General features: G+C 47.0%; 2 protein-coding genes across 3 annotated transcripts in view; one reads left to right on the top strand and one right to left on the bottom strand.

Moving 5' to 3' along the window:
* The window catches only part of tnrc6c1 (trinucleotide repeat containing adaptor 6C1), a 42742-nt gene extending 29951 nt beyond the window's left edge, over window positions 1-12791 (top strand). The window contains exons 7-21 of the mRNA XM_008288070.1: window positions 727-893; window positions 991-1068; window positions 1578-1796; window positions 2024-2170; window positions 2405-2524; window positions 2750-2833; window positions 3026-3266; window positions 3350-3514; window positions 3680-3856; window positions 4125-4274; window positions 4677-4787; window positions 5487-5705; window positions 6374-6447; window positions 6548-6687; window positions 6780-12791. Of these exons, the coding sequence (XP_008286292.1) occupies window positions 727-893; window positions 991-1068; window positions 1578-1796; window positions 2024-2170; window positions 2405-2524; window positions 2750-2833; window positions 3026-3266; window positions 3350-3514; window positions 3680-3856; window positions 4125-4274; window positions 4677-4787; window positions 5487-5705; window positions 6374-6447; window positions 6548-6687; window positions 6780-7173 (2486 nt within the window). The 3' untranslated portion in view covers window positions 7174-12791. The remainder of the gene's footprint in view (window positions 1-726; window positions 894-990; window positions 1069-1577; window positions 1797-2023; window positions 2171-2404; window positions 2525-2749; window positions 2834-3025; window positions 3267-3349; window positions 3515-3679; window positions 3857-4124; window positions 4275-4676; window positions 4788-5486; window positions 5706-6373; window positions 6448-6547; window positions 6688-6779) is intronic.
* A 1042-nt stretch (window positions 12792-13833) lies between these two features.
* On the bottom strand, window positions 13834-17101 carry LOC103361863 (uncharacterized). Of its 2 annotated transcripts, none has more exons than XM_008288072.1 (4): window positions 17022-17101; window positions 15545-15895; window positions 15373-15476; window positions 13834-14323 (listed from the first exon to the last, which is right to left on the bottom strand). In XM_008288072.1, the coding sequence occupies exons 1-4, from the start codon at window positions 17068-17070 to the stop codon at window positions 14111-14113; spliced, it is 717 nt and encodes a 238-aa protein (XP_008286294.1). In that variant the 5' UTR covers window positions 17071-17101; the 3' UTR covers window positions 13834-14110. The 2 variants fall into 2 exon arrangements, with proteins under 2 accessions (XP_008286294.1, XP_008286293.1); XM_008288071.1 differs by having other exon boundaries at window positions 15361-15476.
* Window positions 17102-17598: the final 497 nt, after the last annotated feature.

Here is a 17598-nt window from a genome sequence, read left to right on the forward strand (position 1 = left end):
TTCTCTGCTGATGATTCAAGTCAAGGATGTCAGTGTGTCATCAGGGAATCAAGAGCATGGCAGGTTTCCTCATAACACCACACTGACCCCTAGTGGCTGCCCCGTTTACAGTAGTCCACACACAGACGAGCTGTCATGTGCACCTGTACCCAATTACTTTTATGTTCAGTCATCAAAGTTTTGTCCTAATCTTAACCTTTTAAACCCTGCAAGCTCACAAGCAGGAGGACAGTGTGGTGGGGGGCCTGCACCCGTACATACCACATTCATGGAGAGCCATTCAAGTCTGGCAGCACAAACTGTTGAAGAAAAATGCTGTATATCTGAAAATAATTATCTAAAAATTATTTGCTGAATGCATTTGATTAGATTACATTAGATTAGATTGAACTTGATTGTCATTGCAAAGAGTACGAGACAAGATGCAGATGAGCATCTAACCAGAAGTGACTGTGTGGTGTCTACAGTGTGTTGGAGTATAAACAGGGTGACCACTATGAACATATAGATTTAGATAGGATATAAAGTAGATGTGGTATGAGTAGTATAGATAAGATGAAAACGGTGTTATTGCTGTGAGATATATGCAGTTCATATACAGGATGGACCGTATTATAAACAGTATGAACACTGCTGTACTATGTGGGATATTATCGTATACTCTGTGTTTCGTCTTTGTTTTTTGAGAACACATCAGTAATTTGTGCTAACTTGTGTGTTTTCCAGCGCCCAAACCTATGCAAGATGGATGGGGAGGCGGCGGTGAAGAGCTCAGCCTGTCTGGGGGTCAGTGGGACGCCGAGGAGGGAGACATGTGGAACAGCACTGCCTCTCAGGAGAGCAACTCTTCCTGCAACTCTTGGGGCAATGCATCCAAGAAGGGCCCGCAAAAGGTGTGAACCACAGCTAGCTAACACTGAACAATCCCTTGTCTGTTTGTTTGACATTATTATTTGACATCAGAGTCAGCATGTTCATCATGTCCTGCAGGGGAAGGTCCCAGGGAAGCAGGAGGACACCTGGATCATGAACCGTCTTGTCAAACAGCTGACTGACATGGGCTTCCCTGTGAGTTGACTTCACATTAACTGCTCTACTGCTAGGACATGTGAATAATGCTTGGTTTGTAAACACTTTTACTGCGACTTTCATTTGAAGTAGCGTCTGGTTTTTGGGCCAAATGAGGCATTTGCAGCAGAGCCTCCTTCACTCGTGCTGCTAAACACGCCCTCGTCACGATGACAATGCTCCCGATTCTGGATTATGGCGACATCATTTACAAAATGGCCCAGAGCACCGTGCTCAAACACTGGACACTCTTTGTCACTCAGCCATCCGCTTTGCCACTAATGCTCCTTCCACACTCACCTCGTAATATACCAGCACAACTTTGCACTTCGTTTCTTTGACCAGCACCATGTAAACATTACTTTGCCTGTTCTTTTGCACATTAGTTTTCTTGTTGTTCTAAAGTGTCATGTGTGTGAGCTACTGGATACCTTGAATTACCCCAAAGGGATAAATGAGTGTCTACTGGGCTGTTTTTGCACTACTGATGCTTCCTGGGTTATTTACAGAGGGATCCAGCAGAGGAGGCATTAAAGAGCAACAACATGAACCTGGATCAGGCCATGAGTGCCCTGCTGGAGAAGAAGACGGAGCTGGACAAGCGTGGGATGGGGATGTCCGGCCACGACTACAACAACGGGCTCATCAACAAGCCCATGAGCTGCCCTCGGCCTCCACTTCTTTCCAAAGACCCTTCGGCAGATCCTCGCTTGCCCTTCATGGATAAGGTGAGTCATTCAATAGCTCATCTACATATAGAAGTACTGAATGGACACAGAAGTGCCTCATCCAGCTGGCGTGTTAGTTGTTTTCCTCCAGATTCAAGGTAAGTCTCCCCAAACCATCTCTTGGAAATCAGCACCAACCAACGATTTCTGAGCTTTTAGCACAAAGGACAGAGTCTGATCTTCCTGTATTTGTGATCATTTGTGGCGCCTGAATGTGTGTCCGGCAGATGCAGAGTGGAATGTTTGGCGGTGGTGGAGCAGCACAAGCCCGGGCCATGCAGCAGCCGCAGCCGCCTCCTCAGCCGCCAGTGCCGCCTCTCAGCTCCTCTCAGCCTAGTCTACGTGCTCAAGTGCCTCAGTTTCTCTCCCCTCAGGTGCATTCACTGAAACAACAAGCCTAATATATGAACAGATGAGCAGGCAGCGCGTTTAAATGTATGTAGTGTTAAATGATTCTGTCTTTGCAAACATCTCCACTAGGAGATCAGCTATATCTGAAATTTATATGCCAGCCGCTAACACATGCCTGTTTATTATGGAAGTGAGACGAGAAACTATCAAACATTCAGAGAGTTTTAAAGCATTGTGTATTAATTGTTTCCCCACAGGTTCAAGCACAGCTCTTACAGTTTGCAGCAAAAAACATTGGTCTGAATCCTGCACTTTTAACCTCACCAATAAACCCTCAACATATGACCCTTCTGAACCAACTGTACCAGCTGCAACTGGTGAGTCTCATCTCATCCTGCTCTGCTCACACTTTTATTACACATTCCCCAGATCTGTGTACACATGGTTCATCTCTGGGACTTCCAGCCCTCAGCGAGCTCTGATTCAACTGATGTTTAACTTTCTGCTTTCATGTTTTAAATTACTCTGAATATTATAGCGTCACCGCTGGGTATATAGACATGTTGTTTGACATTTAAGTCATGCTCATATCTGATTCTCAGGCGTACCAGCGTTTACAAATTCAGCAGCAGATGTTGCAGGCGCAGCGCAATGTTTCTGGCCCCATTCGACAACAAGAGCAGCAAGTAGGCTCCCTTCTTACACTTCATTTTCTCTTAGTCCTTCATCTGATCACTGAAAACCCCAGATTTACTCTAATTGTCTTCTTTCTATGTATAACAATAGCATCATCTAAATAAAGTAGATGGTAGAAGAACTTCCATTTGCCTCATGCACATGATAGATCCTAACATGTCTCTGTTCTGATGTTATCTCAGGTCGCACGTACAATCAATAACATGCAGCAGCAGATCCAACAGCACCAGCGTCAGCTGGCCCAGGCCCTGCTGATGAAGCAGCAGCAGCAGCAGCCTCCCCCTTCCCACTCAGGCCTGCATCCTGGAGGGGCCAAATCCAGCCTGGATTCATTTCCAGGCCACCCCCAGGCTCCAGGCCTCCCTGACCTGCAGACCAAAGAGCCGCAGTCATCTCCCAACACGTACAGCCCCTACGCTCTCTGTGAGTAGCAGCTCTTTGAAAGCCAACCAGGTGTCAGTACAGGAACGTTGGCAGGCCGGTAGTAACTTCTGTCTGTTCCTCAGCTGGACTCAATCCAAACATGAATGTAAACTGCATGGAGGTGGGAAGTCTGTCTATGAAGGAACCCCCTCAACCCCAGTCACGCCTGTCACAGTGGACACACCCCAACTCCATGGAAAGCCTCTCTGGAAACTCGTCTCCTCTGGAGCCCAACCTGGGCAAGCATGGTGAGACAGGAGCAGGATTCTGGCTGAGTAAAGATGATGTTTACATCTGCTTCAGAGTGGTGTATTTATAATGACAGAGATCTGAGCTCAACCTGCAAATGCTGGTGTGCACGTTACGTATAGCGACCGTACATCTGCTAGTTTCGTGTCATGTGCCTTCTCCAGGAGCCACCCTGGGCCCTCCTGGTAAACCCCCTCAGCTGGACGACTCGTACAGCCCCTACAACCTGATGTCCAGCTCAGAGTCTCCTACCAGCCCCCTGGTGCCCCCGGACAGCTGGGGTCAGGGCAAGAGCAGCAGTGACAAGATGGCCAATGGGACCAATATCAACTGGCCACCAGGTTGGCTCCCTCACAGTCATTATTACGTTTCATCTAGTCAGCCATGTTGGCAGCTGCTGGAGCTGTGAGTACGTTTATTCCTGCTCTGTGTGAAACCTCCCATCACGTTAGGGATAGTCTTACTGATCTACTCAACAGCAGCTAAGTCATGTTCAGAGTCAAAGGATCCCTGTAACAAGGCCTGTCACCACTTTGTTGTTAGACAGTTCAATCACAGATTCTACATGTCTTCTGTGGTTTGTCAGTTTTATTTCTGTTTCCGTTTCAGAGTTTTGCCCCGGTGTCCCCTGGAAGGGCCTCCAGAACATCGACCCTGAGACAGACCCCAACGTGACCCCCGGCAGCGTCCCCAGTGGACCCACCATCAACACCAACATCCAAGATGTCAACCGCTACCTGCTGCGGGACAGAAGTGGAGGTGAGAACGGGTCAGCCATGAGAGCTGCACTGTGGGGAATCGGCTCAGAGGGCCTTTTGTTCAGACGCTGCGTTGGTGTCTTGGTCTCCAGTCAGATTCATTTTGGAAATAGTCCCCTGGTTTGGAGCAGACATTTTATTGAGCTGGCAGCGTCCCCACATATTGCAAATATCCTGAACAGTTTGACAGTCAGTGCAGCAGCTGCCACCTGCTTCTTACTGTATGTTCTTCATTTCCTACTTTAATTACTTCATTGCCATTTAGCGGTTCTTATTCTTCTCTTCCTGATGAACTTACTGTCATCATTTGTAGTGTTTTTTCTTTATTCCATTTTCTCTCTCTGCTGCTTTCTTTCTTATTTGTTTGTGTGTCTATTTGTTTGTGTTGCTGGCATCGGCTTAGGCTCCTCTCCCACTTCATCTCAGAACGAGGCTCTGCCTCCCTCCACTGATTGGCCAGTCAGTGCCTACACTAGCTCGTTCAGTCTTTCGTCCTCGGAGATGGACAATGCAGGTACCTGGTTCATCCATAGCCTTCTCCTCCCACATTACAGAGGCTGAATCACTGCAGACAGCATCCTCCTTCCCTCCTGTTGCTCTAACACCCAGAGCCTCCACCACTCACTGACTGAGAACCACACGTCTCTGTTTCATCCAAGTGGCTGCTCCTGACTGAGTGTGACCTTCATCTGAGCTTGTATCCCATGCAGTGCATATGTCCCCTGTGCTGTCCTCTCTCTCCCTGTGTGTGCTTTGGAAAGTGTGAGACGGAGGAGAGTGTAGCTCGTCGTGTTCCCTTTGATTAACAGAGACTCTAACTCACTAGTGTGTTTAGGTTGCCTTAGTTGTCCGACATGTGCTCACACTGTGGGGAGGGATCTGTGCCCCACAGACAAACATGCATGAAAGCCAGCCAGTTGAAAGTCCTGTGGTTTAAGTTTCATATGTAAAGTGTTTTTAGGTGTGAGATGTGTGTGTGTACTGTTACATGAGGCCCCATTCTGCAGAGGCTCTTTGGGAGCTATGTGTTCAAATGCTGGATTAGTTGGAGATTAGTGGAGACGTGGAGACTGTTGTCAGGCTTCAGCTGTTATTACAGTCTTGGACAGTTTTAAAGAGCTCTGTAGTCATGTGGCTGCTCAGGACTCCCCCCAGTGGGAGCTGCTGTCTCTCTGGTCCTGTACACCAACCTTCCTGTTTCTCCTCCATCCAGGTAAACTGTCAGAGATGAAGTCTACGTGGTCTCCGGGCCCCATTTCTCACAGCCAGGCCTCTCTGTCCCACGAGCTGTGGAAGGTCCCTCAGGGCCCCCGGAGCAGCACCACGGCTCCATCCCGCCCCCCACCAGGCCTCACCAACACCAAGCCTTCCTCCACCTGGGGGGGCAACTCTCTGGGCCTGGCCCAAGGCTGGAGCAGCTCGTACACCACAGGTAGCGCTCAGCATCCCTCAGGTGTTTACACACATTATTAGTCATATGGTGCAGCGTGAGTGGAACAAACTGAGCTTCATCATCAGCCAGAGCGATTTGTTCTGATCCTTCTTTTTAAACACGTTTTGTCTTGTTGAAGAAGATCCCAACAGAAGTAGTCTGGTCAGCCGAGGAGAAGCCAACAGCTGTCTTCACTTTGGTCAAATCCCTCCTAGACTTATGTTGAACGTAAAGTGTCTTTACTGCTCACAACACCTGTGTGATTGGTCAACATTGTTTTCTTTTAGCAGTAAGTAAATAGATTTAACATTTTCACAACTTTATTAAACATTTTTGCAGAAGGTTTGGCAGCAGAGGCATGTAGTTCATCACTGGTGAAAATACTGAAAGAACTTGAGACGTCGTGCGGAGCTAAGACACAACGCTCTAGATAGTCCTCATCCTGCCCTGAACTGTCAGCTGTCTGAAGGTTATATCCTGTAAGTGTGTGATGTGGAGCTCAACCGTAGGCAGGATCAGCAACCTGAGCAGCTCTTGTGTGGTCCAACTGACATCAGGCGCTTTTCCTGTTTAACTGACACCACCCATGCAGCTGAAGTAAACGGTTTTGGTTTCAGACGAGCTTGGTAAGTACGACTAACAGCCTGCTGCCTTCTCTGTGCACACAGCAGGAACCACGTGGAGTACAGACAGCTCCACCAGGACCAGCAGCTGGCTGGTTCTGAGGAACCTCACTCCACAGGTACCAGCTTCTGTCTGTGCCTCTGTCTCACCTTGAATCATTGTAGAACCGTAGCTGTGTCTGTGCCGCGTGGCTGCAGTAACCCGGGTTTGTTTTCCAGATCGACGGTTCGACCCTGCGTACGCTGTGCATGCAGCACGGCCCTCTCATCACATTCCACCTCAACCTGACGCAGGGCAACGCTGTGGTGCGCTACAGCTCCAAGGACGAAGCTGCCAAGGCTCAGAAGTCCCTGCACATGTACGCCTACACTCACGTTACTTCCAGCATTTGGCTCAGTCCATTTTTAAGATTTACCTTCAACCTGTGTTCTTTGCTCCATCTCTGCCCAGGTGTGTGCTCGGGAACACCACCATCCTGGCCGAGTTCGCCGGGGAAGAGGAAGTGAACCGCTTCTTTGCACAGGGCCAGTCGCTGGGCGGAACCACCAGCTGGCAGGCCAGCCCAGGCACCAATCAGACCAGGATGGGGGGGGCTGGGTCCGGAGCCTCGCATCCCATCGGCCACTCGCCCCACTGGAACAACAACAACGGCGCCAGCAGCAGCAGTAGCAGCGGCCTGGGAGCAGGCGGGACGAAAACAGGCGGAGAGTTGCTGTGGGGAGGCGTCCAGCAGTATTCGAGCCTGTGGGGACCCCCGAGCGGAGAGGAGGGACGGGTGATGGGGAGCCCCACCCCAATCAATACACTGCTGCCTGGGGACCTGCTGAGCGGAGAGTCCATGTAGGAGAGAGGAGCCCCGGCTAAACGTACACCAACAGGAGCAAGAACCTTGCAAATCAATGTGGAGATAATCAGCATGGGCGTGACGGCGAGAGGAGGGACGGAGGAGGACGGCGACGTCTCCACCTCCTCCACTCCTTCGGTTTAACCACATTTCAGTTGCAGTTCCTTTGAGAATCTCAGTGAGAGATTTCGGTCACAGTGTTCAGTTTTTACTTGTGGAGACACAGGAGGAAGTCTTTCACTCAGCAGAGAAACAGGACTTTGTACAGCGATGAACTTTGGAGAACTGGCCGTGTGAAACGTACTTTAGTCAAACTGACAGTGACGAGCTGCCATCTTTAACTTGCATAATCCCTCACTGCCTTTGGAGGCAATCATACTGCACCTCAGAGATCCATGTAAAAGGCATCATTCCCAAAGTAAACCCTTCAATCAGAGTGGTTGTCGAACATTCAGCTGGTCCAGACTCCACATTTGTTTCTCTCAGCACTAATATTAGCCTTAAACTATTTCCTGCCCTGCTATCCTCACTCACTCTGTACTTGGTGAAGAAGCATACGGACACTTGCACACCCTTATTTCTGAGCCAGTGAAACCTGAGTGGAGAGTACATGCTGCTGCGGCTTGACACAAGCAACCACAGCTCACAACTTCAGTGCATTTTTTGCAGGCAGATTGAGTTCCCCACAACGCTCAAAGGGAATGATGCAACTCTGTTCGCCTTGTTCAAGCCATTTATTTTTGTAGTGTTTTTTTTTTTTTATTTTATTTTTCTTGAACCATTGCAAACAAAGCTAAGAGATGATATTATTCAGATGTGTCTGTCGGTCTGTGTGGCGGGGGGTCGGGGGTGCACCGTGAACCAACCACTGCTTCTGCTACCGACCGCAGCCACAAACACTCAACGCACCTCAACCCGCCTGCGGGGCGACTCGCAGTCCGGTCTCAGTCTCAGACCCTCTCACTGATGTTGTGGAAAACCTCAAGTCGTGCCCCCCACCTCCCCTCCTGTCGCCTCCCTCCCTCCCCCGCGGTGCCCGCTCCACCTGCAAACACCATTAAAGTGACGTGCAATATAAGCCACAGACTCTACCGTCCATCGCCCACCGCGGCTCTCGCACAGAGACGAGACTCTGAGGAATGAGTGAACTGCAGAAGCTCTATCTCCCCCCCACCACCACCACCACCACCACAAGAAACTGCCACTACTTTCTACCCTTCATCTCCTCCTCAGAGAGTGTGTGAGCTCAGGAGCGTAGCGGAGCTGGTCCTCAACCATCTTCTGTCCGAGACCCAAGGACACAAAGCACTTGTTCAGCCAGCCGACTGTCCGCATCACGCCAGCGACTGGTTCTGGTTCTGGGGAGGGCAGGTGTGTGTGTGTGTGTGTGTGTGTGTCCACAGAGTGTATGTGTTTATGTGTGACTGGGGAGAAGCCATCAAACCAAAACGAGAGGAGCCCATTTTCGTTTTTTTTTTACCCGAAGACCCGATGACTTTTTTCTCCCTCCTCCTGCCCACGTGTGCATCGGTAGTAAAGTCTGATCGAAGGCTTGTGAACTCGTGGTCTCTCATAGCACTTAGCCAGAGCCTCGCTGCTCTTTACCCTCAATGCCAACAAATAGAAGAAAGGAGAAGCAACACTGGCAAATAAAAACTGAAAAAGCAAAGACAAAAAAGCAATCTGCTCAGTGGCTTCTCTGCATACTTATTTTTTAACTTAACATGGATGTGAACTTTTTTTTGTTTGTTTTTCTTTTTTTTTTTTTTTTGGAATCCTTCTTCCCTCGAGTCAGTGGGACCAGAAAGGATGTCAAACACGGTAGCAAAGTGAAGGGAAAATACAAAGAAGACCTGAGTGATGGTGGGTGTGGCTCATCCTCACCCTCCTATATCAAAGTAAATATCACTGTTACATTGCAGCGTTGAGTCTTTAGCCTTGGTGTCTGGAAGTGCTCGACGTGTTCGTGCTCTACTGGGTCCGGCAGGGAGGACCGCCGTCTCTTCTGTCCCGTCTGTGCTTGTTTTCTACCGGAGGCCCTGCCAACCTGTGTGATAGTGTGGCCACTGAGTGCCTGCCTGCTGCAGAGCGGTGCTGCAGCAGCCTCGTCCCTCCCTTCCCTCCCCATCGCTCGCTGCCTCCCTGCAGATCCCCACAGACCGGCTTCCCTCTCGTTCCTCCCTTCGGGCCTCCAGGCCAAGAGCAGCTCTTTCAGAACCTGTATTAAGTCTACTACTACTGCTAGCCAGAGTCTGTCCTCAGCAGCCTCCACTTCCACTCTCTCTGTCTCTCCTGCAAGGATCACTTTAGCCAGAGATGGAGTCGTTTGATGTGTTTTGTTTTCTCCTGGATTTTACTGATGGAATTGCCAGTGTGCATTTTTTATTTTGTTGTTGTAAGAAGTTTGCTGATGTTGTTGCTGTTATCATTGATGATATAGTTAATGATTGTCTCCGATGATGATGATGATTTCATGGCTTTTTAAATACTGGTCTTTATGCAGTGTTCAGCTCCTCTCCTGCCCCCTCCCCCTCCCCCCCACCGCCTCTGAGGCAAAGCCAGTGTGTAGTTAGGAGGTACGCCTCAGCTGTGCAGCAAAGCCCTGCTGCCATGTTGGAGCAGGTGTGGTCCAGGTGTGGTCCAGGTGTGGTCCAAGTGTGGTCCAGGTGTGGTCCAGGGTAGTGAGCCAGTGCCCCGGCCTTCCTGGGGTTACTCTGTGTCACAACGCCTGGCGGTGTCGACGGCCTCGCTCACACTGGTGCTTTACGTTTAACTCTGGGAGCACTCGGTTAAACTTAGAACCACCTCAACTGACAACAGCCTTCCATTTCTATGCAAAGACAGGAGGTGTTCGTTCACAGCCATCCCCTACATCTGCCAACCTTCACTTCTCTCTCAACCTTTACTACCAGGCAGCTTCTCTCAAAACCTCACCTGGATACCATGTAGGGGACCTGAAGGAGCCTCTCCTTTAGCGGTTGGACGGAGCTGTTGGACGACACTATCTGTTGGCAAACACAGTCACTTCTTCAGTCTTGTGCCAACTGATTTACAAATCTCTACTTCCACCTCGCCACACCCTACTTTATCTTTAGCATGATGAGTTTGTTTCCTGCTGCCGGGGCATACCACGAGCTCCGGCTGCCGGAGGCTGTAGGAGCAGAAGGGAGGACGGATGAACGGTGCTGGTGTTCACCGACAGAGGACTGGAGGTCCAGAGGAGGTCCAGGCTGCAGTGGGGGTCCCTGTGTGTGTTTGTGCACTGTTTATGGCTCACATCGGGTACATCTCTTTAAAAACCAAAAACATTATCTTTTTCTTTATCATCAAGGTTTTCGCAAAAACTAGAAACTACGAAAACCCGTCTGTTTCCGCTGTGCACTCTGTGTTGTGTCTCTGCAAGCTGCCGCCTTCTCCCCTCCAGGCTCGCTGTCTGGGCCTCGTGTGGGGAAGCTGTATCCTGGAGGTTCTTTGGGACCGCCAACCTGAAGGTCGTGCCAGCCACTATATATATAACTAACAGGTCCGGCTCTGGGTCCCAGCAGCGACCCAACGTATCGGCAGAAACGGGGACACGCCTCAAGTTCGGTACCAAGTCTTAAAGTGTAGGGGATTGGCCCTCTTCCAGAGTCGCTCCAGACTCGTTCAACACAACAATCACTATTGCCTGTGCTGTCTGTCTGATTGTTCCTGAACCTGCGTTCACTCCACACTGGACTTGAATCAAGGAGCTGGTGGGGAAGTGGGGAGTTGACCCGAGTGGGAGGACGGGTGACCGGGACAGCGGTCGAGTCTCAGACGTGTCCTAGCACCAGCACTGAGAGCCCCGCCTGCACTCTTATCTACCTGTCTGGTGTTGGAAATCAGATGCTCTCCCTTTTATTTTTCCTTTTTGTTGACGTCACGTGGACTCAAAGCAACTGGAGCTGAATTAAAATATGCTTCTCAATCATGGATCAGACAAGGGTCTGAGGCAGGGACCCCAAAAGAGTTGAATTAGCAAATCTCTCTTTGAAAACAAAGGCCTGGGTTGAATATGCACATGCTAGGTCCTATACACTGTGCAGCCAGCGTACGCAGCGGCTGTATGTGTGTGTACGTCTAGATTTCTCTGTTTTCCACTTAGCCTAGCCCTGCCCTGCCCTGGCTCAGCCCTCCCTGTGGATCCAACATTATATTTCCCAGAAGACAAGATCATAAACATATCAGAGTAATACAAAATAATGAAAACAAATACTTGAATCAAAAGAAGCGCCAATAATGTAATGTGAACACTTTTTGTAGTGGTTTTTTGTCTCATTCATACACTTCAGAGATTTTTGATAGCATCGGTTCAGAGTGAATAAAATTTGACATACGAGTGTTGTTGAAAACAAAGATCGATATAAAGGCTAATTTTACATCTGTTGTATTGAGTGTTTGCACAAGGCTGCTTGTACTGTATGAATGAATGTGAGCTGAGACGTGTGAGAGCTCGTGATTACAGCGGACGAGTCATCCGCCTCGTGTTTTCTTTTCAATTCAGTATACTTTTGTTGTTGATTTTTTTTCTTTTTTTTTTTTGCTTGTCAAAACTATATTCTGATGTTAATTGTTACTAGCCTCTAGCGTTGCACTGAGTGTCGGCCTCCCCCTCATCCAGCTATATGAACAACCTGATACAAGTACTGAGGGGAGACGGGGACAGTTCACGTGTAAATGTTTACTCAAGGACTAAATACGTGTGTTTTTAAAATGTAATGTTTATCTACCTTAGTGGCTTTCATTGTGGAATAATCCAAGAAAGTATGGATCATAATTGAGTATTGCACCATTTTTCAGACTATAAACCTAAAAAAAAGAAGAAAAAAATGGAAAAAAAAAAATCACATATGTATAAAAAATGCAGCGCAAAAAAAAAAAAAAAAAAAAGTATTTTGCAGACCTGTGGCCATAGATTGGAGTAGAAGGACTTCAGCTCTCCCAAATCTGAGCAACGGAGAGTGAAGGACAGACATCAGACCGAGCCTTGGCTTCTAGGGCTCACTTCAGAGGTGCCTACCTTTTCTTTTCTTGGTTTGTTAGCTTTCGTTCTGTTTTCATGTATGTTCAGTTCACTCATCTGTCTCAATGCAAGGCCACTGACGGTTTACAAACACGTAGGGTTTTTTTCTAGAGTTCAACAAATTTCAGCAAAACAAAGGAATTAAACCATGGGAATGTTGGGAAAAGAAAAAGAAAAAAAAAAAAAGGACAAATGCTTCCATTTTTGAAAAAACAACAAAGTGCAACACAACACTTGACAGAATGAAGATTCTTGTGCTACTTTCAGAACTCTGGGATTGAACAGTGTTGTCTTGTTCTGTTTAACCTTCTTTGTTAATGTTGATTTCATGGACTATCTGAAGCCTGTATGTTTTATGTTGATTATATATATTTTTCCTTTATATAAAATCAAAAAAACAAAAAAGAAAAAGAAAAAAAAAAGACATAATTGCTCACTATCTTGCACACACACGAAAAAGTGGATCTAGTCTCAGGAAGGCCAGGGTTCCAGAGTACCAACTCCACGCCATTTTAATGTACATTTTTATGATGAGTTTAAAAAAGACAAAAAAAAACCAACAAAAAAAAAAAAACACACAAAAAAGGATGACTTAAAAGAAACGATTCTAAGCACTGAAAGTTATGGATTTCAGAAGAAGAGAAAAAATCTTTTGTTTCTAAATCCATAGCAGTTACGTCATAACCAAATAATGGACTTTAAATGAAAATGGAGTGCTTTATATATAAATCTATATATTAAAATTGCTTTACATTTAAAAACAAAAATGGTCAATGAGTTTGTTTAAAAAAGAAAAGAGAAAAAAAAAAAGGCGGTGAATAACATGCAGATGCTGTATGTTGGACTCTCTGTTGTGTTTCTTAATGAGGTCGGTCCTGACGGATCAGGAACATCGTGCATTACTCTGTCTGTCTCTGTCTCTCTACCTCTATCTATCTATCTATCTATCTATCTATCTATCTATCTATCTATCTATCTATCTATCTATCTATCTATCTATCTATCTATCTATCTATCTATNTATCTATCTATCTATCTATCTATCTATCTATCTATCTATCTATCTATCTATCTATCTATCTATCTATCTATCTATCTATCTATCTATCTATCCCTCTCTTCTCTCATTCTCTCCCACAGCGGGTATTACTATTATTACTATTATCGATAGATGAATCAGACTTTTGTGGAGCATTTTTCACCTTTTGGAGGATGTTTGTAAAACATGAGCTGGTTGTAAAGGATCATGAAACTATGCACAAGTGTCGGGGGGGGGTGTGGGGGGGAGATGGGGATTTTCCAGCCACTGATGGAGGCTGATCTGTTGCAGGGTTTTGGGATCCAATGTGTTGTATTTCTGTTGTACTTCAGTGGAGGTGGAGGGAGACGGGGACTCACCTGGAGCCCTCCACCTCCAGCTTCCTTCCCCTGATCCAGATCGACCTAGCGCTACATCGCCATGCTGTGTATTCCTAAAACCAATGAGCGTCTCACTCTTAGCACTGTGGGATTCTAGCCTGTCGCCCTCAAGGGTTCTATCTCATTTTGTTTGTTCTCCTCAGTTCGGTTATGGAGGGGAGGGTGGGGTCTGGGTTTAGGGCTGCTTTTTGTTTGCCTTTTTTTTTTTTTTTTGAAATATTAAGTAAAAATGTCTGTACTGAGAGTTAATGAGAAGTCAGTGGCTTGTAATGTTTTATTTTTTCTCTGTATATCTCTTTCTCCTCATAGAATGTGATTGTTAAATGACATGCACCGAAACAAATGTTTTCATGAACTATGGAGCTTCTTTCAAATATTAATAAAATAGCATTTTTTTCTTGGCTGTTGAAGCTGTCGCCCTTTGCTTGTTTGTTGCTGGTGTGATTGTCTGTGGACGCGACGCCGCCGCCGCGCTCAGGCTCTGAGGGCGAGCTGCCTGGGGCAGGCGTAGTAGTTGTCCTGCGGCGGTCGGATGTTGGGGTTTGCGTAGACGGGGAAGCTGACTTCCTCCAGGTGCGAGGAGGCTTCCTGGTTATTTTGAGGGCTTCCGGGGCTCTGCTGCTTCCTGCTCATTTCCTCGTAGATTGGAAAATGAGGCTGCGGTCGGGGATGAGGCCTCGTCGTCGCCTACAAACACAGTCTGTGTTCACTTATTTTTAACGCTGAGGTTGCGTTAGGAGTTTTAAAACAGTGGATTCTTACGTTTCTGACAAGTGTTCTCAAACAGTGACACAAACTGTAAACATCGATCAGTCGCTCTCAGATGATTGGTTCATCTTGGTGCCTTTAAAACGTCAGGACATCAGTTCATGTTCACGAAACAGTGACGAAACCAAGTCTTTACAAGATTTTGGCATTATTGCTTTAAAAAAAGACAAACACTAAATATTGCATAAGAGTCGGTTTAATCCTCTGCACGCTGTTTAATGATCAGTCTTAAATAATGCCAGAGTGACACTGAGACCAGGAGCAGACTCTTGTGTGAGCTCTTTTGTTTGAAGCTGATGAGCATCGACACAGTCGGCAGAATAACACACAGCACGAATAACAGAAACTTTGCTTTAACTGCTGGTTTGCTGAAGCATGTCGGGACGTTTTACATCTCCAGACAGTTCCAAGGTTTGTCAGTTATTAAACAGATGCTCTGCTCTGTCTTTGCCATCACGGATCCTTTTGACCAGTTTAATTTGCCTTTTGGATATTTCGTGTTGCATTTAATGAACTTTTCCTTTGTCACTTTGCATGTCACAGATTTGGTGAGTCATGCGGTCCCACCAATAGTTATCTGACAAACACGTTAATTACTGTTCTACTTCATATGAGTCACTGTGCAGCCGTCTTTGTGGTTTTGACTTTGAGTCAGTGCTCAGAAATTAGCCAAAAGAATGCAAACTTATGTAACGTGACAGAAGAACTGAGACATTAGCCGCGAGCAGCGTTACTTCACAGCACGACAAAACCTCAGAAACTACCACTTGACTTGTAGGAACTAAGCAGAAGGCTACTGGACTTCTCTTTTAGGTTCTAGAAGACGTTCTAAACGGATCAGAGGCAAAACATCTGAAAGAACCTACAACAGAAGCCCGCCTGCTTTCGTCTGGCTGAGAATCCACACAGACAAACCATCTGAGTTACATGTGCTCCTGTGCTTTCTGAAATATTACCTGAACACTCACACATGTGCGTATGGCCAGCCAGCTGAGCGTCAGCACAAGTCCTGCTGCTGTGACGTTGATCCAGAGCAGAGCAGGGTAGCTCTGAGAGCAGCGGCACGACGTCGCTGCAACACAAACACAACGTTAGCGTCTCAACACTCGGATGTGCCCTGCAGCAAAGTGAGGAGTTTACCTTCAACCAACAGGAAGATCTTTTGTGAGCCGAGGACGATGTGATCGGAGCCGTTCACGTCCCGGTAGCTCAGCTCCCACATGTACAGGCCCGTGTCGCTCTGCTGCAGGTCAGAAATGGTCATGTTGGCCTTTGGGGAGTCCAGACCTCCACAGAGCTGCAGACGAGTCCTGATCTCCGGGTCGACCCTGACCTCCCCAGCCTCGCTCAGCGACAGCAGGGTGGTCTGGCTCTGGGCACCATGGTGGTAAAGCTGGAGGCCTGAAGGGCTGCCGTGGTCCTTCTGAGGGGAGCAGGACAGGACCAGAGACTGGCCCTCCGCCAGACGCTCAAACACCAACTGCGCCCAGGCTGCAGGAGGAGATCATCGGTCAGACTGCAGCGAAAACATCTCAAGAACCACAGTTGGAATGAATGAAGTGGCGTCAGTCATAGTTCCCAGAGGATGAATCCTCCTGTCCACCAGCAGGACGGCAGTCTGCGCTCCTAACCACATGTCTTACAGTTATTTAAGTCTTGTTTCTGTCTGCAGAGCCAACACAGGTCAGAGTTTCCTCCTAAGTCTCTTTCAGACATTCACTCCTTCCCTTTAGTCTGACAGCACCTGAAGGCATCAGCTTCGTGTCTGAATGTGCAAACTGGTCACTTTCCCCTGAAACCTGGAGCCTTTTCAGACGTGGAACACCGAACGTTGTCACAGCAGCAACTTCTTTAAATATTACAAGTTATCAGAACACACGGGCTTCATCAGGGTGACCAGGTTCTGTGTTTAACAAATCACAAATAAACTGAGCTGTTGAAATGGCAAAAGTATTTGAATTTTTGGTTGAATCTTCTAGAGGATGTATCCGAGGGTGGGGGGGGCTGCCACACTGGAAACTATGGACCAGGAAGTTAAAGAGACATACGTTCAAAAAATACCCCAACAAACATTTGCCAAATACGAGAACAGAGAGGAAACATGAAAAACTCAGAGCTTAGTTAATACTAGAGCACAGAAACTAGACAACAGAACACAGACCCTCCTAAAGTGTGAATATCTGTCAAACATCAAACAAACAAGACTAATTCAGTCCTTTCTTGGAGCCAAACAGCTCCACTGTGCTCGTCTGTTTGCACAATTAACAGCTGGGAATTAATGATGAATGACCTTCTGTCTGCTGGTGTGAAGCACGTAGAAACCTGTTTTCACTGCAAACACTTTACCAGTTTTTGTTTTTCTCGACATTTAAACACCCCAAACCTCAAAACTGTAATTAATTTTAAATATAGAACCAAAATGTACAACTTTAGACCTGCTAAACATCAACACATAATTTAGTTCAAAAGCCACAGAGCTCTGTAAAATAATATCTGCACATTATATTGGAGGAAAATATTAAATCACAAATACAAACATAATTAGGCACTGAAAACTGTCTTATTATTTTTTTTATTTTTATTTTTTAAATCTTTTTTAACTGTAAATTGTACTTACCTTCACAGAGCTGGATGAGAACGAGAACCCAAACCCGGCTCGTCTTCATAGCTTCTTCACTTCTAAAAGCACAGAGCAGTACAGGCGCTCCGTCATAATGCTCTCTTCCTCTTCCTTGTCTCTGCTGAGACTCTGCACAGCCTCGCTCTATTCATTGTTCTGCTCCTTTACGCAGGAAGACACTTCAAAGCCAGAATGGCAGTTAAAACACTGTGGTTGGTCTGGTGGAGCTGGAGGACTGTCTGACTGATTTATAAAGATGTTTTGAGAGAATCAGGAAGCTTGAGACCTTAAACCCTGTAAATCTGAATGCAAACCAAAATAATGCGACTCCTTTCAACAGTATTTCTAAGAAAAACAACAACTGTTGTTCCAGCAGCAGCGTAGCCATGCCTGACCTGAGCTGTGACGTCACATTAGACTGTCAAAAAGATTGACTTTGTCAAGATGTGTCAAGATCAGTGTGAAGGTGCAGCTCAGAGACAGACAAGAGGCAGCAGGAGCAGTGCCAGTACCAGCAGTACCAGTAACAGCAGTACCAGTACCAGCAGTACCAGTAACAGCAGTACTAGTACCA

This window comes from Stegastes partitus, unplaced genomic scaffold (genome assembly GCF_000690725.1).
Source record: "Stegastes partitus isolate 25-593 unplaced genomic scaffold, Stegastes_partitus-1.0.2 Scaffold539, whole genome shotgun sequence".
In the NCBI taxonomy this organism is placed as follows: Eukaryota; Metazoa; Chordata; class Actinopteri; family Pomacentridae; genus Stegastes; species Stegastes partitus.